The 23183-nt window shown below is 40.9% G+C and overlaps 2 protein-coding genes, 3 non-coding genes and 1 pseudogene across 14 annotated transcripts in view; 4 read left to right on the forward strand and 2 right to left on the reverse strand.

The window, feature by feature from the left end:
- Positions 1-464: 464 nt before the first annotated feature.
- RPS3A (ribosomal protein S3A) lies at positions 465-5119 on the forward strand. Its single transcript, XM_069493000.1, has 6 exons — positions 465-552; positions 1351-1454; positions 1800-1987; positions 3704-3912; positions 4503-4612; positions 4822-5119. Exons 1-6 carry the CDS (start codon positions 491-493, stop codon positions 4941-4943), a joined length of 795 nt encoding a protein of 264 aa, XP_069349101.1. The 5' UTR covers positions 465-490; the 3' UTR covers positions 4944-5119.
- On the forward strand, positions 2632-2704 carry LOC138399238 (small nucleolar RNA SNORD73). Its single transcript, XR_011236128.1, has one exon. It is a non-coding gene; the product is annotated as a small nucleolar RNA SNORD73 (small nucleolar RNA).
- LOC138399239 (small nucleolar RNA SNORD73) lies at positions 4208-4276 on the forward strand. Its single transcript, XR_011236129.1, has one exon. It is a non-coding gene; the product is annotated as a small nucleolar RNA SNORD73 (small nucleolar RNA).
- Positions 5120-17236: 12117 nt separating the features above from the next.
- LOC138398782 (ATP synthase F(0) complex subunit C1, mitochondrial pseudogene) lies at positions 17237-17621 on the reverse strand (annotated as a pseudogene).
- A 3146-nt stretch (positions 17622-20767) lies between these two features.
- On the forward strand, positions 20768-20829 carry LOC138399232 (U7 small nuclear RNA). Its single transcript, XR_011236123.1, has one exon. It is a non-coding gene; the product is annotated as a U7 small nuclear RNA (small nuclear RNA).
- A 24-nt stretch (positions 20830-20853) lies between these two features.
- The window catches only part of SH3D19 (SH3 domain containing 19), a 147885-nt gene continuing 145555 nt past the window's right edge, over positions 20854-23183 (reverse strand). For 8 of the 10 annotated variants that reach the window (XM_069493702.1, XM_069493701.1, XM_069493697.1 and 5 more), the window contains one exon: positions 20854-22794. In XM_069493702.1, coding sequence (XP_069349803.1) covers positions 22678-22794 — 117 coding nt within the window. In that variant the 3' untranslated portion in view covers positions 20854-22677. The remainder of the gene's footprint in view (positions 22795-23183) is intronic. The other 2 variants (XM_069493696.1, XM_069493698.1) reach the window with 1 other exon arrangement.

A 23183-nucleotide genomic window follows, 5' to 3' on the forward strand; every position in this document is an offset into this window, starting at 1 on the left:
TTAAGCCCAGGAGTCTGAGGTTGCGAGGTTGCTGTGAGCTAAGCTGACGCCACGGCACTCACTCTAGCCTGGGCAACAAAGTGAGACTCTGTCTCAAAAAAAAAAAAAAAAAAAAAAAAAAGAATTGCAAAGCTCATGCTCTCGAGAATAGGTTTGAGGCTTAGACAAAGAGTTCAGCTTTGAACGACGCTGAGTGAGAGTGTTCTGCAGAAACTTACTTCTCCAGGTCAGAGACGCTGAAACCACAGGTGACCAGACGCCTGCACCTGAGCTCAGCCTCCCACTGAGCCCGCGACATGCTGCGCGGCCTCCCCACACACGAGGGCGCTGTCGCATCTACAGACTGAGGAACGGCGCTCTCCGTTGTCGCGATATTCTTGAGGCCGGAAGAGCAAAAGAGTAAAGGTCACGTAGACGGCGCGTCCCGCCCCGTACTTGTAAGTTCTCGCGCGAGTTGCACTTCCGCCCTTTTGGCTCTCTGAGCAGCACCATGGCGGTTGGCAAGAACAAGCGCCTTACGAAAGGCGGCAAAAAGGGAGCCAAGAAGAAAGTGTAAGTAGCGACTGTCGTGTACTCCTGCTTTCCGGGGTTCTGCTGGGATCTGCGGGCCGGTTCTAGATCACGGCATGGGCCGGATGGCGTGGATGCCGGTCGGATTGTGCTGGCCGTGGCGGGTGGGTGCTTCCAGGAACGCGGCCTGGCTGATCTGGGTGCTGCGTCGCGGCGGGTCGACTGCCTCTCTCTTTGCCTTCAGGTTCTTGGCGCGTGGCGCGTGGCGCGTTTGAGCCAGGTTGCAACTGCGACTCGGGGCTGGAGCGTTCCATATTGGTGGGCTCACGGGCCGCCTAAATTCCGCGGGCTTTTGGAGCAGCTTCAGGAGCAGGAGTTCAGGAGAGCACTGTCCTTGCTTAATCAGGACCCCGCAGTGTGCCTCTGCTTGGGCCCGGGTGGAACCTGCAACTCCTGCTAGTCTTGCCTGAGGTCCTGAAGGGTCTTAGTTACCAGTACGTACTTTGACGTACCGGTAAAGTTCCTGAGATTGCCTGTTACTTGGAGGAAATGTTGTGTTGTGAAAGGACCGTTTAGGTTGGGGAATGAGCAGAATTTATTTTCAAAGTCTGTGGTCTGTGCGGTGAAACATAGTGGGAAGAGCTAAATTTACGTATGTGCCCCTAACATCTCTGGGAGAGAACGAGTTTACTCCAGTCCCAGGTGGCTGATAAGCCTTCTAAAATCTAGATGGGAAATGATAGTGACAGCAGCATTAGAATGAGGAAACTAAAATAAAAATACATACTGTACAGAATTATGTGATCTGCAATGAAACTTAATCATTTTTTCAAAATTTAGGGTTGATCCATTTTCTAAGAAAGATTGGTATGATGTGAAGGCACCTGCTATGTTCAATATAAGAAATATTGGGAAAACACTAGTCACCAGGACTCAAGGAACAAGTGAGTATCTTACCCTTGGTTTATATTTTCCTTAAATTGGGGGATATGTATTGTAGCCGGCACTTGGGTCTGCTATTGGTCCTGTGATGGGAGACTTTAAAGGAAATGTCAGCTTTTGCACCTGTGCTGCTTGGTTTTGGTACAACACTGCAGAAGCAAGGTGGTGCTTTTAGAATTACTAAGAAAACGTGTATAGGTAGTTTTGAGCTCCTAATGAGCATTGTTGATGAACTATTGGCATCTGGATGTTTGTTAATGTCTAATCTCCATGTGCATGACTTTATAGGCTTGCCTTTGCTTATGTGGTTCCTGTTGTTAGTAAGACTTTTGATTCTTGTTTTGTAGAAATTGCCTCCGATGGCCTCAAGGGTCGTGTGTTTGAAGTGAGCCTCGCTGATCTGCAAAATGATGAAGTTGCATTTAGAAAATTCAAGCTGATTACTGAAGATGTTCAGGGCAAAAACTGCCTGACTAATTTTCATGGCATGGATCTTACCCGTGACAAAATGTGTTCCATGGTTAAAAAATGGCAGGTGAGACCAGTAGTTCCCTTAGAACACATAGTACTGTGCAGTGAGTGACCAAGGATGTCATGGTGTGATGACAGAAAGAATCATATCATAAAATTGTGGTTGAGTTCACTTTAAATCCTTGATTGTTTTCTTGTTATTACCGAGTGCTTACTCTGGGGTTGGAAAGGTATGATCTTCCTATTTTACTTATCTCTTTAAATCCAAGGTTTAATATTGGGTTATCAAATCAGGATTTTTTGCTTCATGGATTAGTGGCGTTTTGAGGAACATCTGGGTGCAGGTGTGCAGTTTTGCCTGTCTTCCAAATATCTTTGGACCTCAAAATTGAGTGAGTTTATGGTGAAAGTCTTTTGATTACCTCTGGCAGTAGAGCATAGTAGTGGCAGAGCCTTTGGTGTGACATTGAAATCTTGGCTCCATTTTGCAACTGTTCTCTTTGGAGGGTAACTTAAGCTTGCTAAACCTTGGTTTCTTTATCTGTAAAATGGAGGTAGGAATATCGTTAAATTCAATTGTGAGGATGAAATAAAAAAATCCATGTAAACATGCTTAGTATGGTGCTTGACTTAAAAAGGCTTTAGTAAACAGTATCATTTCAGATATGTCTGGCTAGCCACCTAGTTTTGAAATATTTTGTATGTGGGAATGAATGATGACAAAATGTTTCGGTCCCAAATGATGCATACTGATTATACCGTTACATTTATTTCTGACATTCCCCTAAGTTGTGTGTTTTGTTTTTTGAGACAAAGTCTTGCTCCGTAGCCTCAGGCTAGCGTGCTGTGGGGTCATCATAGCTCACTGCAACCTCAAACTCCCAGGCTGAAATGATCCTCTTGCCTCATCTTCCCAAGTAGCTGGGACTAACAGGCGTGCACCACCATGCCCAGCTAATTTTGTTTATTTTTTTTGTAGAGACAGGGTCTTCCTGTGTTGCTCAGGCTGATATTGAACTCCTGGCCTCAAGTGATCCTCCCACCTCAGCCTCCCAAAGTCCCTTGGCTGTAATTTTATTGATAGGTTCATTTTTTAAACTAAAATTTAAAATTCACAAAATGCAAATGAGGCAAATCACTTTTCTTTTCATCATTACCTAAGATGATTTTTGTTTTTTTAATTTAGGTGATAATATGACCACTAATTATGGATTTTTAATTGTATTTTAGTTGTGAAATTGAATATTTAATTCTCAGCATGGCTTTAGTTTGGAAAAGGACATTTTTTGAAAATGTGCATTTAGTGTTAATTCAGCAATACTTCACCTATTCAAAACATTTTTTTAAAAGATGCAATTATAAGTGTAGATCTCCTTATAAGAGTACCATGGACCCTCTCTTTAAAACCTATTTTCCTCTTATGTAGTTGTGATGGTGATGGGGGGTGGGCCTGTTAAAGGTATACATACATATATATATATATATATATATGTGCAAAGGGTGTGTGTTGAGGTAGTGATAGTGATGATAGGTTAGAGAGGACGGAAGACAGTTGAGATGACTTGGTATTTATTTAATTGGATATGAAGGATAGGGAGGATTTGAGGGTAACTACTGGTAAGTTCACTTTCAAGGAAGTTAATTCTGTAAACTAGATATATTACTTATTAGACTATATTGCATAATGAATATTTGACATTCCACCTTTTCAAAATTAGAACTTGAGAGATAAGATTGATAATATTAAAACCTGTTATATCCAATGGTATCTTTTCCCTAGACTATGATTGAAGCTCATGTTGATGTCAAGACTACCGATGGTTATTTGCTTCGTCTGTTCTGTGTTGGTTTTACTAAAAAACGCAACAATCAGATACGGAAGACCTCTTATGCTCAGCACCAACAGGTCCGCCAAATCCGGAAGAAGATGATGGAAATCATGACCAGAGAGGTGCAGACAAATGACTTGAAAGAAGTAGTCAATAAATTGTGAGTGTTTCTTTCCTTCCTCACAAAATACAACCCTGAATATCTGATTATCCCTCGGAGGAGGGAAAGCACATACTGCAAGGTGGAATCTGACCTCTGTTTAAATCCTGTCTGTGGGTCCTTGTAGCTGTATCCCTTTACATGAGTGTAAGTACTCAGTAAATATGGCATGGTTTTGTTTTATCTCTTTTTGGACGATGCTATCTCACAGCAGACACTGAGAACAGGAAATGTCTTTGCCTTAATTAGAGAGTAACACTGAATAGACAAAACCTTCCACAATTAAATGCATGGGCATAAGTGATGAAAAAATGTTTCGGTCCCAGATGATGTCCAATGATAACTGTTACATTTTTCTGATATTCCCATGCAGTGTACTGTAAGCTAAGAGAGGGTGTAATGGAAAAAGCATAAGGCTAGACAATCTTACATGAGGACTTGTGTGGGTTAAGAGGTAAGTGTTGTGCGTGTAGGTTTATTCTAAGGCTTCTCTCTGTTTAAAGGATTTGGCTTATCTAACCCTTATGATTGAGAATGAGGACTTTTGGAAAAAATTATTAAACTAATCTACCATTACTGATGGTTTTTAGGATTCCGGACAGCATTGGAAAAGACATAGAAAAGGCTTGCCAATCTATTTATCCTCTCCATGATGTCTTTGTTAGAAAAGTAAAAATGCTGAAGAAGCCCAAGTTTGAATGTAAGTGAGAAATTGCAGGATTCCTGAAAGAAAAAGGATTTGCCAGGATAAATAACATTGTGGAGGTTCTTTGTTTTGTTTTGTTTTGTTTTTTCTTTTGGGTGGTGGGGTTTGATAGCCTTTTTTTCTTCCTGTCATGCCTGCATAGCATTGAAGGCCGTTGTTCAAGATACAATATGCTATCACTAACAGTTTTCTCTTCCTTTTAGTGGGGAAACTTATGGAGCTTCATGGTGAAGGTAGTAGCTCTGGAAAAGCCACTGGTGACGAGACAGGCGCTAAAGTTGAACGAGCTGATGGATATGAACCACCAGTCCAAGAATCTGTTTAAAATTCAGACTTTTAATGACAAATAAAGAGTCCTATTTGTGATGGTTTGTTTCTGAACATTCTTCTTAAATAGTCTGACAGCATCGGGAATCAGATATTCTGATTTGATAGCTGGTAAACTTTTCTGACCTGTTGTGTGGATTTTATTAAGTAGTTGAAAAGGGGGTACTGTTTACCATTTTAAGCTCTAGTGATCTGGAAGTGTTACATAAATGGTTAATGAAAGGAAACTATTATATGCCTTAAATTTTTTGATGTTTCTCAAATAATTTGGAAGCCTTGTTAAAACAGATTGTTGGGCCCTGACCTCAGAGTTTCTAATTCCGTGGTTCTGGGTGAGGCCTGGAGGTTTGCATGTCTAGCAAGTTTACAGGTGATGCTGACTGTCCAGAGATACTTTGAGAACCAGTGTGTTAAACTGAGTAGTAGAAAGGGAAGAGCCCATTGGCTTTTAAGTTTGTTTTTTTAAATCCAAATACTATCGTCTGCCTCTGGCTATGTATATAGTACAATGAACAAATAAACTGAATGTAACCGTACTGCTATGCCCCTGCACTGTGAAACTGAATTTGGCAAGAGAAACTGGTTACCGGTCTATTACCAGGTGGGTGTTTAGTGCTGTCTACCACCAGTCACTTACCTGTTCTGTGTCACCTCTTCTCTCCTCAGACTTCCCAATTTCTCATTTCTTGCTTAGCTGATGATGACCTTGCTTCCTATAAGCACTAACAAAATTGATAGATACATGAATATATCACTAAATTAGATGAGAAAAGAACCTCACATTTCCATTACTAACACCCTGCCATCTGTGCATGTGTTTGTATTTATTTTCTGGCTTCACCCTGGATGAGTTGTGCTAAGACAATCTTTCCATTGAGCATTAGATCCCAAATCTTGTAATCTGCACCTTTATCAATTCCTCCTCCCTGTCGCTTGCATCAGCATACAAACTGAAATACTCCGATACCTTTCCAGAGCACTCTACTCAGCCACCTTATAGCCAAGATCAAAGGTTTGGTTTTTTGTTTTTTTTTTTTTACATGTTTTTGTATGATTTTACTTAACTGGAGTTTAAAAAATTATTTTGTATTTTTGCATTTTACTTTTCTTGAATCTGCTGCAGTTAGCCTCTTCCCCCACACCACTCCAAGAAAGCTGTCATTGCCAAAATTACCAGTGATTTTGTTGCTGAGTCCAGTGATCTATTCTCAGTCTTCATTTTATTTGACTTGCTAGTGACACTTGACAGTTGATTTCTTCCTTTAACTGTTTTCAAAGACCTCAACTCAAGGTTTTCCTCCACCTCGCTGGCTCCTTTACAGTATAATAGGTCATCTCTTAGACCGTGAATCGGTTTTGGAAGGCCCTAGGGCTTGATCCTTGGAATATTTTATACTCTAGCCTAGATTGTTTCTTGGCTTTAAATACACTGGTGCAGGTATATTTCTAGCCCATGTTTTTCTCTGGTATTTCTAGGTTTGTCTATCCAGCTGTCTACTTGATACCCCACTTGGATATCAAATAGGCATTTTACATGTAGTGTTCTAAAATGGTATTCCTGGGGGCCAGGTGTGGCTGGCATCTGTGGTCCCAGCTACTCCAGAGACTGAGGTGTGAGGATTGCTTGAGCCCGGGTGTTCAAGGCTACAGTGAGCTATGATCCTGCCACTGCATTCCAGCCTGGGTAACAGCAAGATGCTGTCTCTTAAAAAGGAAAAGAAAAGAAAATGGTATTCCTGATCTCGATTTTACCCAACCTTTCAGTTGCTTAGGCCAAAATCCTCTGGTTATCCTTGACTATTCCCAGTTCGAAAATACATCTGGAGACTAACCAGTTCTTACCAACTCCCATAGCTATTACCTTGAAGCAAGCCGCCATAGTAACTTGGATTGTTACTATCTATCTGACTTATCGTAGAAGTCTATTTTAGACAGTTCAAAGGTCCTGTGTGATCTTGGCTTTAACTTGTCTCTTCACTCCTCTTCCCCTTACTCTTCCAGCCAAACCATCTTTTATCCTTGTTTTCCCTGTGCTTGGAATATTCTTTCCTTAGATGGCCACAGTGTGTCCTCAGTAGACCCTGATGATAGGTTCATCCTATTAAAAGTTGTACCCTACCCTCCTGTACTTGTTATTTTTTCCCATAGTTTTGTTTACTTATATCTACTAGGAAAGCTCCATGAGGACAGTGCTTTTTTTTTTTGGTCTGATTCACTGCTATATCCTCAGTGCCTAGGAGTTTAATGTTTCTTGAATAAAGGAATGAATAATGTTCCCTATTAATGTCCCTCAGTGAAGAAGCAAATGCCCTAATATTTTCTACTAAAGGCTGGTTTAGACATAGACTTGAGTCCCAAATGGCAGGGGCTTTCTCCCCAAGGGACAGAATTTGGGCCTAAAAAGAGGTCACTGGGGATGGGGATGAGGAATTGAGTTACATAAGTGGTACATCAGTTTTCCTCTTAGTGCTTTGAGGCTGGACATCATTTAGTAAGATAGGGTATAATCAACAATCAAGCTCTAATCTACACTGCTGAATAGAGATTTGGCACAGTATTTCTACTTTTATCTTAGAAGGCTGATTTGAAAAAGGTTCCAAAAGAATGTGGTTTTTTTTTTTGTTTGTTTGTTTTTTGACAGTCTTGCTTTAGTCATCCTGGGTAGAGTGCAGTGGTGTCATCCTAGCTTACTGCAACCTCAAACTCCTGGGCTCAAGTGATCCTCCTACCTCAGCCTCCCGAGTAGCTGGGACTACAGGCATGTGCCAGGACACCTGGCTAATTTTTTCTATTTTTAGTAGAGATGGGGGTCCTGCTCTTGCTCTGGCTGGTTTTGAAGACCTGATCTCAAGCAATCCTCCCTCCTTGGCCTTCCAGAGTGCTAGGATTACAGGTGTGAGCCACTGTGCCAGGCCCAAGAATATGTATTTTATTTTTAAAAATTGGTTTGGGGTCAGGTGCAGTGGCTCACACTTGTAATCCTAGCACTGGGTGGCTGGGGTATGATTGTGCCACTGCACCCCAGCTTGGGCCAACTTGAAGGTAGTTAACACATCTACTGAAAATACTGTGAGCAAATTCTAAATTAACCATTTTAAGAATCTGGATGACTTTTTTAGTTGATCACTTGAACTATTTTAATGTAGTCTTTCACAGGAAAACAAACTTTTGTGATCAGTGATACACAAACCTTCAAAAACCGATTACTAGACCGGGCGCGGTGGCTCACGCCTGTAATCCTAGCACTCTGGGAGGCCGAGGTGGGCGGATCCTTTGAGCTCAGGAGTTCGAGACCAGCCTGAGCAAGAGCGAGACCCCACCTCTACTAAAAATAGAAAGAAATTATATGGACAGCTAAAAATATATATAGAAAAAATTAGCCGGGCATGGTGGTGCATGCCTGTAGTCCCAGCTACTCGGGAGGCTGAGACAGGGGATCGCTTGAGCTCAGGAGTTTGAGGTTGCTGTGAGCTAGGCTGACGCCACGGCACTCACTCTAGCCTGGGCAACAGAGTGAGACTCTGTCTCAAAAAAAAAAAAAAAAAACCGATTACTGAAGACTACCTATGTGATAAGGCATGAATTAATCCTTAGTAGCAAATCTAACACTTGAAACAGGCTTTTGCTTCTTTAATGTGTAAATCAAGCAGCACCACTTGCACTTTTAATGTAAGTGCATACTAGTGTGAAAAGGGGAAAAAACTGCTAGGGAGAGTAGCCTAGATTATCTGGGTGGGCCTAATGTAATGATACAGTTCTTAAATGTAGAGGAATATGGAAGAGGAAGTCACCAATATAATTACTGAGAACAGTTTAAAAATGTTCTTGGCATATGCTTGCCCCATTCTTCCCCAGTAAGTTTTTATAGTTGCACTGTGTCAGCATTCCTTGAGCACTTGGCCACCACTTAATAGCCTTCTAGGCCTTCATTTAGTCTCAGTGCTGCCAGCAGTCCTTAGGCTGATGATTCTCTAGTCGTTTTGGTTGTTTGAAGTCTGTTCTCTGGTAGATTCCTCAGGAAGTTCTCATGGCAATAATATTCTTGCATGCTGGGTGTAGGTTTTCAGTGTACTTTATATCTGAAAGTCACTTTTGCTGGTTATAAAATCCTTGGCTCACTCTTTCTTCACGCATCTTTAATATGCTATTCCATTTTCTTATAGTGTAAAGTATTGCTAATGAAGAGTATGATAATCTGGTTTTTTTCCCTCACAAGTCTTTGGTTTTGGCTAGAGGGCCTCAAGTTTTAAAAAAATTTTGTTAAAAATCCAATAATTTTACTAGCATATGTCTTGGTAGTGGTTTTTCTGATTAAATAGTGTTAGGTATGCAGTATACTGTTTCAGTTTATAGTTTCAAATCTTTTGGGGGGGGCAGTAAAGTCGTCCTAAATTACAGTTTTTAGCATTTGTTTTGTTCACTTGCTTTGATTTTCTTTATTAGGGACTTTGCCTGTGATCTTCTAGCAGCTGCTGTTGTAGTCCCTAACCATCCATGTGAGGAAATCCTTAGTCTAGGACAGGTTGGGAAATTACTGCCCATGGGCTAAATCTGACCAGTTTCTATTTTTGTATGGCCTGCAAGCTGGTAATGGTTCTTCCAATTTTATAGGGTTTGAACAAAAACCAATTTTATTACATGTGAAATAATATTAAATTCAGATTTCAGTATGCACAAATAAAGTTTTATTAGAACACAGTCACACTCATTTAAGTATTGTCAGTTGCTGCTTTTTACACTGCAAGAGTTGAATAATTGCCACAATGGCCATATGTGGTGCATTTACCACTTGACACTAAGGCGCAGCACAGTGACGTGGCACTCAAAATATTTTGGCCACACATGTCACCTATCTGTGAAAAGACATCTTCAAAAATGAAATATGTAAAATCTCATTGCAAATCAGCATTCACAGATGAAAATTTGCAATTGATTTTCATTATGGGAATCACTAACTTTAGATCCTACATAAGTGAAATATTATCCCCCACCCCAAAAGAGAGAATTCCATTCTTCTCAGTAGACTTGTATTATTAAAAAAGTACTCCATTATTAATACAGTTTGAACTTCATTAATAAAAATGCTGGGGGAAATTTGTTTCCTCTTGTTATATGCCTACATAATATACTCAGTTTTGCCTTTTGGCCCATAAAAGCCTCAAATATCTATTATGTGGCCTTGTACAGGAAAAAGTTTGCCAATGCCTGCTCTACATAGCATCCAAATTCAACTGACAGGATTTGAGCAAAATCTGTAGTGAAGACAAAGTTTTTTAAAATTTATAAAATAAATGTTTTATCAATAGAATAATTGTTTTATGTGTGTGAGGCCTTCTGGGCCAACTTAATGTACTGTTGTTACATCTTCCACTGCTAAACGTGAGACTGATGTGTACATGCTTGTGCACTAAATGCTCACAGTTTCAGGGGAGATTCTCCCATTCAGGGCACTGTTACGTTTAGAAAAGTGTTAATGGAACAAATGCCCCTGCCGTTTGCCACCAGGGTGTGTATGTGTGTGTTAACGTAAGTGTTTCTACTCTGATGTCCAAAGTTTTCACTGTATGAGAGAGAGGATGATGGGAACTCACAATTGAGAACTCACAATTCTCAATCTCATGGGCCTTGACTGTGGTTTCATCACACCTCCACCAACAGGGTGTTTGATAAACTCCAATAAAATTCAGGGGCTTGTTCACCAAGTAGTTTTTTGGGACTGTGCGGGTGATTCACAATGCTTACTCCCTCTGGCAGTCAACTGCTCTCTTTAACTTTCCATCACCTAAAAAAGCCCAACCCCTTATTGGAGATACTGGAGATGGTATATGCCTCACTAAACAGGCCTTGATGGTCAAAAATAGTGTGTTCCGGGTGCAGCAGCCTTGGCATCATCCTGATTTTGCATAAAGTGGTAACGGCAACTCTTGGAAAACTGTTTATCTCCCACTTCACCTCCTGAAGCATACCCACAAGTGCTGGCTCCATGTGGCCTTACTTCACAGATGGGTGGGGAACCTGCAGCCTTGGGGCCACATGTGGCCTTCTGGATCCTTGAGTGTGGCCTTTTGACTGAATCCAAATGTTACAGAAAATATACTGAGAGAGTATCCATTGTGCTGCTGTTGCTGTCCAACTTCAGGAGAACATGGTCACTGCTCAGTTGGGCAGAACTCAGTGTGGTTCTCATAGATGTAGCAAATACTCTTGATGAACATTGACATATTTTTGTTGACTCTTGGGCTGTTGCCAATGGCCTAGCATCAGGTCTGGTTGAAAGATAGGAAGAGTAAAGACACCCCTTTAGGCTGTAACTGTGGAAATGCGGCTGCTGATTGGACCACCTGAGTCACTCGTGTGGATGACTACAGTAGGGCCAGTTCTCTGATAAAACCCGGTGGAATGAAGCTGCTGATCAAGTTGGCACCACCTAGATTGTCCCCACAATGGTGACAGATCTGCCATCATGGACTAGGCACACAGTACTCTTTCTTGTATGCCAGTCTTCATGCCTCCTGCCGAAAGTTAGCCCATTTGTCTTGAGTAAATGAGGCTATTATTACACAGGGCCCCACTTGGTCCTGACAGATTGCTTCACTGGGCCTGTGGCCCACTCTCAGGGTGACTAATGGTGCCTCACTACTATTGACACATTTTTAGGTTATGATGTTGCTGTTCCAGTCTGATCAATTGACTTTGACAATACAATTGTAGCTCTTGAAACTAATGTATCATATTCTTACTTTTCTACACTATTTGCAGTCTGACAGTAGGATGTCTTTTGTCATAAAGGCCACCCAGCAATAAGCTGAAAGTGAGATTATTTGATGAATATTTCATGCTCACTACCATCCACAGATGACTGGCATTACTGACCACCCTCACCTCCTCCTGTTCCACACACCTGAGTAAGGTAGTTCAGTCACAGAATATGACAGTCCCCAAAAAGGGATTGTCTTCTTTGCTGTCTCCTAGGTAACAATCAGGACAAAAGGTCTAGGTGAGCCTGGGCAACACAGCGAGACACTGTCTCTACAAAAAATTTAAAAAAATAGCCAAGCATGGTGGCACATACCTGTAAGCCCAGCTTCTCGAGAAGCTGAGGCAGGAGGATCTCTTGGGCCCACTAGTTTGAGGTTGCAGTGAGTTATGATAAGGCCACTGCATTCCAGCCTGGATGAGACAGAAAGACCCTGTCTCAAAAAAAAAAAAAAGAGTTCTGGGTGAAAGAAGGAATGATGGAGAGAAGCTTGTTATAGGTATCAATTTTATGTCAGTGGAGGGAAAGCAACAACACTGGCATCTAGGGAGAAAAGACTTCAGGCCCTAGGAGTGAGAGGGAAGGGGTACAATTAATGCACAGCTTATGATTTCTCAGCGTAGGCACTATTACATTTTAGGCCAATATTCGTTGTGAGGGGCTGTACTGTACACTGTAGGACATTTTGCAGTACTGCTGGCCTCTAGCCACAAAATGCCAGTAGACCTTCCCCCTAGTTGCGATAAATAAAAGTATCTTCAGACATTACTAAATATCCCCTGGGGGACAAAACTGCCTCCAGTTGGAACCACTGCTCTTGATCCAAAACCGCTACCTGAATCAAATGGCAGTGGCAGCTGACAGTGTGACCTGCTGCTGGGTTTGTCATCCCTGTGCATGTGCTACGAAAACAGAAAAACACGTGTAGACGTGGTCGGTCCTGCACTATTCCGCTGTGCCTGAACCACAGCTCCCAGATTCAAATGTATACAGACATAAGGACCAACAAAGCTTGGATTCAATCAGACTGACCAGCCTGGTCCCAGCACAGTGTTTACAACCAATCCATCCCAACCAGTTACAGATTCCTTTGTTCCTTCTCCACTCCCACAGCTTCGCTTGACTAGCCAAGGAAAAAAAAAAAACCTGACTGATCATATGCTTTTGATATGAGTGGCCTTGTGTTATGCCATACATGGCAACTGAAGCTGCAGCTATTTGGTGACACTGCTCATGTGACTTAACCAACGTGATGAGCTTTTACAACAAATCCTGAACTGAAGTGCCTTGTGCCCTTTGGGTTGTATTTTTGTATGTGGGGAAAAAATGGGCCATGAGATGGCTCTCCAGTAAGGACAGGGATTGCTTTTTGGTTCATCTATTGTCCCTATAATTATTGATGATGACACTAGATTAGCAGATCAGTTTAAACTCCCTGTGCAGGTTGTAATGAATAATATCCTGGCCGTAGAATACCTTGTGCCTGCCTAAAATAAGACCTGCTGGTTCTCCCTGGGACTTAATCACAGTTAGCTGTCTGGGACCCTGGAGAGCATGACTGAGATGAATACTGAGGGTTGGCTTCATCTGCTACTTCAAATGTTATTGATAATAGCATTAATTAAAGGTTGTTTAAGACAAATTGAGTGGATTTGGTTATAGCCTCTGTTGGTTAGATTAATCAGAGTGGTTGCCAGAATAGCATACTTGTGTAAAAATTCAAGTTTGGCCAAGAATGTGTTCAAGCTGAAGAGTGAATTGTGAGGAAAGTAATATGCTGTCGTAGACTCCAAGTGTTCCTGTATGTTCTTGCTGAGTATGCCAAGAATACAATCCCTTGACTGCTCTTTACCTGGGCCATTTCTCAGGGTTGTGTTTGCATCCTTGTGAGCAACCTTGAGAGATGAGGTAACGTCTCCCCTGGGAAAAAAAAGCAGGCTGGCTTCCACTTGCCACAAGGGTGGTGAATCTTAAGTGTTTCTCTCCTGTAATCCAACCCACTGCATGGTGAGCCCTTTGAATCACCTCCTTGGGATTTGGGGGTACATGGGAAACTGACAAAAAAAGAACATGAAACTCTGGCTGTTACTTTTGCTGTAAGTAATAAAGTCTTTTGTTTCTGACCCAGGACTCTAATATCTTCTGCGAGCATATATGAAACTGTGGTAGGCTAACATTTTAGCTTACAAGTTGGGTAAAACGTCAAATACCACATAGTTCCTGACACTTTCTTCTCTTCCCCAATTATTTGAACAAATTTAGCATATCAAATGTAAATATTTCAGCATGCATCTCTGAAATGATTCCTTAAAAAGAAACATAACCACAATTCTATTAACACACCTCCAAATTTCAACATTCCTTAATATCATTGAATATCCAGCCACACCAATTTAATGAGTAATTCTCTGTTGGACATAATGCTGCCATAGGCAACGCAAGTGACAGTGATGAAGGGTAACAAGCTTCCATTTGCTAAGATCATTTGTAGAGTCAAGGTAGAAAAATTATTGCAGGTGTCATGTCCTAGAAGTCTGTTTGTGATATTGTAATTGTTATGTCAAAAGAAAATGTAACTCACCACAATGGCTAAAACAGACAATACCAATAGACTGATAAAACCAAATGTTGGTAAGGATGTGGAGCAAATGCAACTCTGAAACGTTGCTGGTGAAGTGTAAAATGGTACAATGACTTTGGAAAACAGAGAGTTTCTTATACAATTAAACATACTTGTTATATGAGTTAACATTTTACTCCTAGGTATGAATCCAAGAGAAATGAAATGCCATTCCACAAAAAGACTTGTTTAAGGAAGTTCATACCAGCTTTATTCACAGCAGCTAAAAACTGGAAAAAAAAAAAAAACACAAAAAAACACAAAACCCCAGTAGAAGAATGAATAAACAAATTGTGGTACATTCATATGTAGAAATACTACTCAGTAGTAAAAGGGAATGAACTACTGACACAACAACATGGATAAGTCAAAAAATACTATGTTGAGCAAAAGAAGCCAGAAAGAAAGAGTAGATACTATATGATTCCATTTTTATGAACTTCAAGAACAGGCAAAACTAATCTACATTGATAGAAATCAGAACAGGGACTGCCTCTGTCGGGGGAAATGGGACACGTGGTGATTAACTGGAAAGGGGCACGAAAAACTCTCTAGGGCAACAGAAACATTCTTGTATTGGTTGATGGTTATATGACTGTATATAATTATCAAATCTCAGAATTTTTACTTAATATCTATGTATTTTGTGTAAATTATGACTCAATTTAAAATGGGGTCTAGTCAGCTAGGTCATGGACTTGCTACATTGTGGTGTCTGTCGGTCCCACTCTGGGGTATGCTTTCCACACAGTGAACTCACCCTTTCACATCCACTCAGGTCTGGAACCAAACCTAAATATACCTCTTTTTATTTCCCTGTCATGGGCTTCTTGGCTACCGTGGTTTTTAGTACCATGGCTCTGCACAGTGGCCTGGCCTTCACCTTCAGGGATTATGTGGCCAGATCTAATTACGATGTCCAACATTTCAGTGGTCATGGTCAGTATTATTGCCATCTATGGCCTGATGGTAGTGGTCCTCAGTGCCAAATCCTGAAGAAAATCTCAGTTTCTTCATGTGGAGACACCTGTGGAGACAAAAGTGACTCCATCTTGGATGGTAATCTGCCATGTTGACTTTTGATTAGTCCCAGTCTCTCGTGAATACCTCCGGATTCCTACTTTATTTATTGTCCTTAGGGTACGAACATGTCAACCTTGATGTTGTCACACAAATTATATAGGCTGTAGCATTCTTGCCTGTTCTGGAGGGATGCCTGTATTTGCCTATAGAGCACATACGCCCTTTCCTCTGTGGTATATAAGCCCTGGGACTGGGGAGTAACAGTGAGGAGATCTAACTGCAGCCGCCCAAGACCACACCTCCATTTATAAGTTCCTCAATAAACCACCCTTTGCCAATAAACTGGATTGTCTGCCCATTCATTCGTTTCTTGATTTCTTCGACATTTGGGGGCCGCTTTGCATATACGGCCCTTTCTCCGTAAAGCACAAGCTTGAGTATTTGGCTGCTGGCTTTGTTGGAACCACCAGTGTCCAGGGCTCTCCTCAGCAGCCCTATTTGAGAATGTGATCCTGATTCTCATCTTCCCAAGCTTCTTATATGAGCTTCTTGTATAGCATTATCATCACCTTCATTCTCTCCATAAAGCAGTCTGTTTCTGTGGCCATCCACTAAAATGTGATATAGAAGTCATCCATCCCCATCTAGCAGGAACGGCTGGCACCTCACAGGGCAGTTGTCCCACCTGGGTGGGTGTTACAGATACAGCGTCCTAGTGCCTCATTTGTCTGTTGCTCTCCAACCTCGCTCCTGCCCCCTCACTGCAGTGGACATCTGGGCCTTCTGGCAGCTCAACCCTGCCCCTCTGGCCAGGCCTCTCTTTGCTCCCACACTGACCTGCCCCGAGTGCTCTGCGTACACAGATGAATTAGACGACTCTTTCATCACAGTATGTTTGTGTTAGCTTGACATTTTCATACATCTACAGGGAAGACACCACTGCTTCCACTAGAGGGCCAGCCGAATGCTCTGAGGCCCTTTTGAGAGTAATAATTCTGCTCTTCAGATGTTGGCCACTTGGGGGCCTGGAGAATAATGTGGTGAGCTTCAATGGTCCTTAAGTCAGGGCTCTACCCAATGAAGTACATCGAGATGACTGAAAAAATAAATGTAGCTGCTCTTTTTTTTTTTAATTTAAACTTTAATTTTTTTTTTTTTTTTTAAGAGACAAGGTCTCACTCTGTCACCCAGGCTGGAGTACAGTGGCACAATCATAGCTCACTGCAGCCTTAAACTCCTGGGCTCAAGCTATCCTCCCACCTCAGCCTCCCCTGAGCTGGGACTACAGGTAGGTGTCACCATGCCCAGCTAGTTTTTTTAACAAAACTTTTGTAGAGATGGGGTCTCACTATGTTGCCCAAGCTGGTCTTGAACTCCTGGCCTCAAGTGATGCTCTTGGCTTGGCCTCCTAGAGTGCTGGGATTACAGGCATGAGCCTGTTCCTTTTATTAATAATTTTAAAGAAAAACTAAATATAGGACAATATTTAGTATTGAGATTGTCAGTCAATGTTTGTTAAAAGCAGATAGACAACCAGTAGGTAATATTCCTTTCTGAGTCATGAATTTAATTCATTACTTCTCCTAAAAAATATATCATTGAATTATTGCCTATTTTGCAGTGGCATACATACAATTATGATGCCCTTAAAAAAAATCCAGAATGCATCCCAGACTCTGAAATATAAATGTGTTAGTTTAACAGTGCTTGGGTTAATCTCTGAGACTCTTAAATAATAAAAACTGTGTTTTGTGCTACGTTTGTTTTTATTTTTGGGTTTGTTTTTTTAGAGAGCAATGTTGTATTTAATGGTAAAGTGTAGCACACTCCAGCACCAGGAATGGCATAGAGTTGCAGTAGCAGGGACGGGTAGGTGACCCCCCATGGAGTCTCACGCGGCCAAGAGGATGAAGAAGGTGACCATCAAACAGAAGAGCCCCATGTCCTCAGACAGGGCAAAACCCAGAATGGCCTAGGAGAAGAGCTGTTGCTTGCCAATGATCAAGCTGTCAAAAACTGTTCCAATGTCAGCCCCTGAACCAGCCACAGCAACCATGGCTGTCCCAGCACCAATAACCTTTGCCACTGTATTAACGTCCTGGGAGACAACACTGGTCTGGAACTCCTGTCTGGCCACCTGGAGTAGGGAGCTGTTGTAGGAAGGTTTAGATGAATTCTCTGGCTGTTGAGGAAGGAGGCAGACACAGGCCTGATTAGACCCCTGGTACAACAGCAATCAGAGCTGGTGAAATGAATAGTGCCCCGGTGGTCTGCATTTTTCTCAGTCTTCCAGCTTTAGCCCATGGTCTCAGTGCCCTTTGTGTTACATTTGTATGAAAACTTAGGTTTAAGATTGCTCTGCTCTTACCAAGAGCACAGCCTACAGACATACTTTTACAAGATCTGATGTTCCAAGCATTCAAATATTCCCTACTCAACAGAAAAAGGAATCTCCATTAGTGGATCTGTTCATGTCTGAACTTCTAGGTGACATCAATATAAACTGCCCACATTAAAACTGAGAAGCTGACGGGGCTTCCCCCACCCCCTTTTTTTGAGACAGGGTCTTGCTCTGTTGCCCTGGGTAGAGTGTAGTGGCATCATCATAGATCACTGTAACCTCAAAAGTCCTGGGCTCAAGAAATCCTCTTGCCTCAGTCTCCTGAATAACTGGGCATGGTGGTGTGCACCCAGCTATTTTTTTCTATTTTTGGTAGAGACGGGGTCTTGCTCTTGCTCAGGCTGGTCTCAAACTCCTGACTTCAATCGATCTTCCTGCCTCAGCCTCCTGAGTAGCTGGGACTACAGGCACATGCCACCACACCTAGCTAGTTTTTTTTTTTTTTTGAGACTGAGTCTCACTCTGTTGCCCGGGCTAGAGTGCTGTGGCGTCAGCCTAGCTCACAGCAACCTCAAACTCCTGGGCTCAAGCGATCCTCCTGCCTCAGCCTCCCGAGTAGCTGGGACCACAGGCATGTGCCACCATGCCCGGCTAATTTTTTTCTATATATATTTTTAGCTGTCCAGATCATTTCTTTCTATTTTTTTTTTTTTTTTTTTAGTAGAGACAGGGTAGTGTTTTCTATTTTTGATAGAGACGGGGGTCTCGCTCTTGCTCAGGCTGGTCTTGAACTCCTGACCTCAAACAATCCTCCTGCCTCAGCCTCCCAGAGTTCTAGAATTACAGGTGTGAGCCACTGTATCCGGCCAGGACTTTTCTTCTTGAAAGAGAAAAATTCAAGTCTTTAATTTATTCTGTGCAACTCTTTCTTATCATCAGTATTGTATAAGAAGTTGCAAGCTTTATAGCCAATAAAACAGATCAATTCTATTTGTTTAACTGCTAAAGAGAAATGTATCACACTGCCATAATAAATGGAAAAAATACTAGATTGGGAATCAGTAGGGCTAGGTTTTATTTTAGGCTCTGCCAGTAACTGTGTCTTTAGGCAAATCATTTAACCTCTGCAAGTTGAGCTCTGGTCTCCAAGGACTCTTCTGAGGTTTAACAAGATGAGCTTGCAATTAAGTGAGAGGCCCCTAGATGGTAGTGTTGTCCTTGGTCAGGATTTTATTTTTTTGCCCCTTCTATAATAAGAGTGAAGTAAAAAGGCATAGGTTAGAAAATGATTTCCCATTAGTTCTGAAAAAGTTCACTGTTAAGAATTCACTCGATGGCATTCAAAATGGCATTGAATCATGAATCACATGGCTCATGTGCATTTGACACTAATTAAAAGGAATAAACCATTAATGATTATACCAGAGTGAACAGTCCCTTATAGTTAGTCCATGTATCCACTGTTATTTTCTCTAGGTATATTTATCCAAGCTAAGGAAACGGAATAAAAAATAAATAATGATTATTAAGAGTATTGATTTACAATCTTATAGAAAAATATTTTTTTCCAAATGTCAGTTCTAACAATAAATTTTGATAAATGTGCTGATTTCTTTCATTCTGAATGTTAGACTATATTCATGACCTGTGACTTCCATGAGCACAATGGTAGATATATTCCATTACCCGTCCAGCCATGTAAACAAGGACATCTTTTAAAGAAATATGCTGTCGGGAGAATAGGGAGGAGGGGAAGAAGAAAAATAAGACTTTTATAACTAAAAAAAAAGAAAGAAAGAAAGAAATACACTGTGTTTTAGTATTCAAAAGGATAAGAATAATATAACAAATGGCTTCTCTAGTTTTAACCCACCAAAGATTCAGAGATTCTAGTTTGAGGAGGCTTAGATAAACAATATCAGGTTTTAACCCAAAATTCTTTTTTTTTTTTTTTTGTTGAGACAGAGTCTCACTTTGTTGCCCAGGCTAGAGTGAGTGCCGTGGCGTCAGCTTAGCTCACAGCAACCTCAGACTCCTAGGCTTAAGCGATCCTACTGCCTCAGCCTCCCGAGTAGCTGGGACTACAGGCATGTGCCACCATACCCGGCTAATTTTTTCTATATAGATTTTTAGTTGTCCATATAATTTCTTTCTATTTTTAGTAGAGATGGGGGTCTCGCTCATGCTCAGGCTGGTCTCGAACTCCTGACCTCAAGCGATCCATCCACTTCGGCCTCCCAGAGTGCTAGGATTATAGGCGTGAGCCACCGCGCCCGGCCCTTTAACCCAAAATTCTTTTTTTTTTTTTTTTTTGAGACAGAGTCTCACTTGTTGCCCAGGCTAGAGTGAGTGCCGTGGCGTTAGCCTAGCTCACAGCAACCTCAAACTCCTGAGCTCAAGCGATCCTCCTGTCTCAGCCTCCCGAGTAGCTGGGACTACAGGCATGCACCACCATGCCCGGCTAATTTTTTCTATATATATTTTTAGCTGTCCATATAATTTCTTTCTATTTTTAGTAGAGATGGGGTCTCGCTCTTGCTCAGGCTGGTCTCGAACTCCTGAGCTCAAACGATCCGCCCACCTCGGCCTCCCAGAGTGCTAGGATTACAGGCGTGAGCCACCGCGCCCGGCCCCCAAAATTCTTGAAAGGAAACAGAATGCATTCCTATTTCTCCCTGATGAAATTCACTGAGTATAGAATTATGTTTCTCTTTAAACATGGTTGAGTCTTGCCTTGAATTCAATCAATACACAGAATAAGAAAGCACCTATGAAAGCCTATATGTTACATTTTTGCTTCCTGTCAGTTGAGTAGGTAATAAATGGCAAGCAAAAAATAGAGCATGACAGAGTGAAATGACATAAAACTATGAATTTTGTTTCAATATAGATTTTTGTCCACAAATTAAAAAGGAAAGATACTGAGTGGATCCAAATGGTATTGCTATATATTCATCCATTCAACCAACCTTGAACATGAATGGTACTAAGGACTGGGGATATAAAGATAAATTAAGAAACCATCTCCACTCTAAAAAACTCAGTCTTATATGAGGAGAAAGGGTATTTGAAAGCTCAGTTCAGTGTTCCAGCTCTTTCAGAATTTGTCTAGCAGGTTTTCTGGTCCTCACCGGAAGATCCCCACCCCCACCAAAAAAAAAAAAATAGAAAGTTCGGTTCAGTTTATTATAGTGTCAAGTAGATTTACAACTATTGCACTTATCATTCTGCGGACAGAAGGCCAAAATTTAAGGGGGATATTTTTCTCCAATAAAAACAGGTTTTCAGAATCTTCAATAAAAGATGTTAAAATTACACAGGCAAAGATCATATACCTCATGTTCCAATCCATGTCCCCACCCTCTTCTTGCTGTTGTATAGCTTGCTGAGATTGAGAATTTGGTTTGGATAATGCTTTGAGTGACCCATTTCTCATGAAATTAGTTTTGAATGACATTTGACAAGAATTTTCTTTATACTCTCTTCTTTACCCCAAACATGTAGAAAAAACAGTTCTCATACTCTAAAACCAAATGTAACCACATAACTGGGAGATGAACTTTAGTAAAATACAAAGTAAATATTGCCTTACTTATAGAACTCCATGTGGTGTTCCCATAATGGTATAACCACTGATGGCCTAACTTTTCGGACAATGGGAAAAAACAACAAAAGCTAAAAAGTGGTCCAGCATATGAAACTCTTCTCAAAATAGAAGAAAGTCATGAACATTGTTGGGAAAGTGTTTTATATTTCCAATAAAATTCTATTCCATTGATCTGTCTGGAAGATTGTCTTCAAGCTATTTGGCTTTAGCCCATAAACTGTAATTGAATCAGTCATGAAAAGAACCACTTTTATCTCAAGCTTAGAATGTACAACAATGGATAGCAGGAAAGTGGTTTTTTTATTTACTCTAATAATTATGCAGGGATGAGCTAGGGAAAAAATAAAACAAAAAGGTATCAGTCTTCAGTCCTCTTAAATTATTTTTCATTCTGATTATATTGTAAAGAAATGAGCTTTGGGGGTTTGGCATTGTTTTCCATCTTAACAGCTGTTCTGTATTCTAAGATATGATTTGTGATTCATAATGCACGACTATAACAAGACACAGCTTTTATATATTACTGGGGTAATGCAAAGAAAATGAATTTTCCTTTGGGTACCAGTCATTGTCAAAGGAATGATTGCAGATTCAGGAAGTATGCTTTATAATAACCCTGTTAACATAAAGTATACATTGAGCAAAGAAATAAGTATAGCATGTATATGGAAGGGTTAGTTGTATTAGCAAGGCATTTCGGGGATGCTTTTGGTTCTTTTGAGTAGGTAAGATACATCACATTTTGACCACCTTCAAATCCTTGGACAAATGGAAAACACAGTAACACAAGAAGCATTTGGTGAGCATGAACTGATAACACTATGTGCTTACAAATGCTCCAACTAGTCATTAAACGATCTCTCCCGAAGGAAAGACTGGCCCTGGTAATAAGGCTAATGCATTCAAACTGTAAGAGTTAATCTGAACATCAAAAATGAAATTTAGATTACCAACCATGTCCTGACGGTTATATGATGTAGAATGTCAAACATCCTCTTTTTAAACAAAAGTAAAAAATGAAGAAGCCTGGTTAATTCACTTGTGCTGATTAAAATAGATGTCCAAGTACAACTTTTGCTTGTGAGCTTCCCTGTGCTGCCACGTCACCAGATGCTTTCCCTGGGGAAATGTGTCTCCCTTGCTAATCCTGCTAGATGTTTTCCTTGGTAGAATCCTAGCTCATGGGTTCCCATGTGCATGTTTCTACTGTAATGAAAGCTAACTACAAAATCTAGAAGTTTTCTGCTTTCAGAAAATTCTAGTGTACCATGTACAGCTTAGATATTTCTTTTTCAGTTAAAAAAATAGTGCAAAAACATATCTGATAGTCAAAGTGATAGTTCAAGTGAGTTCTTGTGTCAACAAACACAGTCAAGCTTCACCTTTAGCTGACTTGTAGAAACTGAACATAGTTTTTGGGAAATATTCCAGATTTTCCCATTAGTTCTCCACTCATCCAGTCATCATCTACAGATTCCAGCTCTGTTATTATATCTCCAGCCTGTAAGAAGACAGGAATTGGAAATAATTATTGGTTTCTGTGGAGTATAAGCATGGTAAGTAGCAGCCTACCTGGAGCAGCATGAATAACCTTCTCTTAATATAACTCATTTATCTTGATTTGCCAAGAGGATTAAATGATATATCACAAAGATGATCTATACCTAATGAAGCCATATGCTTGTATGCCTCTTTTCCTCAAAGCTCATTGCTTTGGCTTTGTCATCCTTGCTGCAATTTGTTTTCCTGCTTATATTTTGTGTATTCCAAATTCACCACTCACAACTTAAAATCCCTATTGAGTAAATAGGAATAACAGCCATCATATATGTGTATTTCTTATCTAACAATTACTTACCCACTATGTGTCAGGCACCGCTCTGGGCACTA

Source organism: Eulemur rufifrons, chromosome 18 (genome assembly GCF_041146395.1).
Source record: "Eulemur rufifrons isolate Redbay chromosome 18, OSU_ERuf_1, whole genome shotgun sequence".
Taxonomy (NCBI): Eukaryota; Metazoa; Chordata; class Mammalia; order Primates; family Lemuridae; genus Eulemur; species Eulemur rufifrons.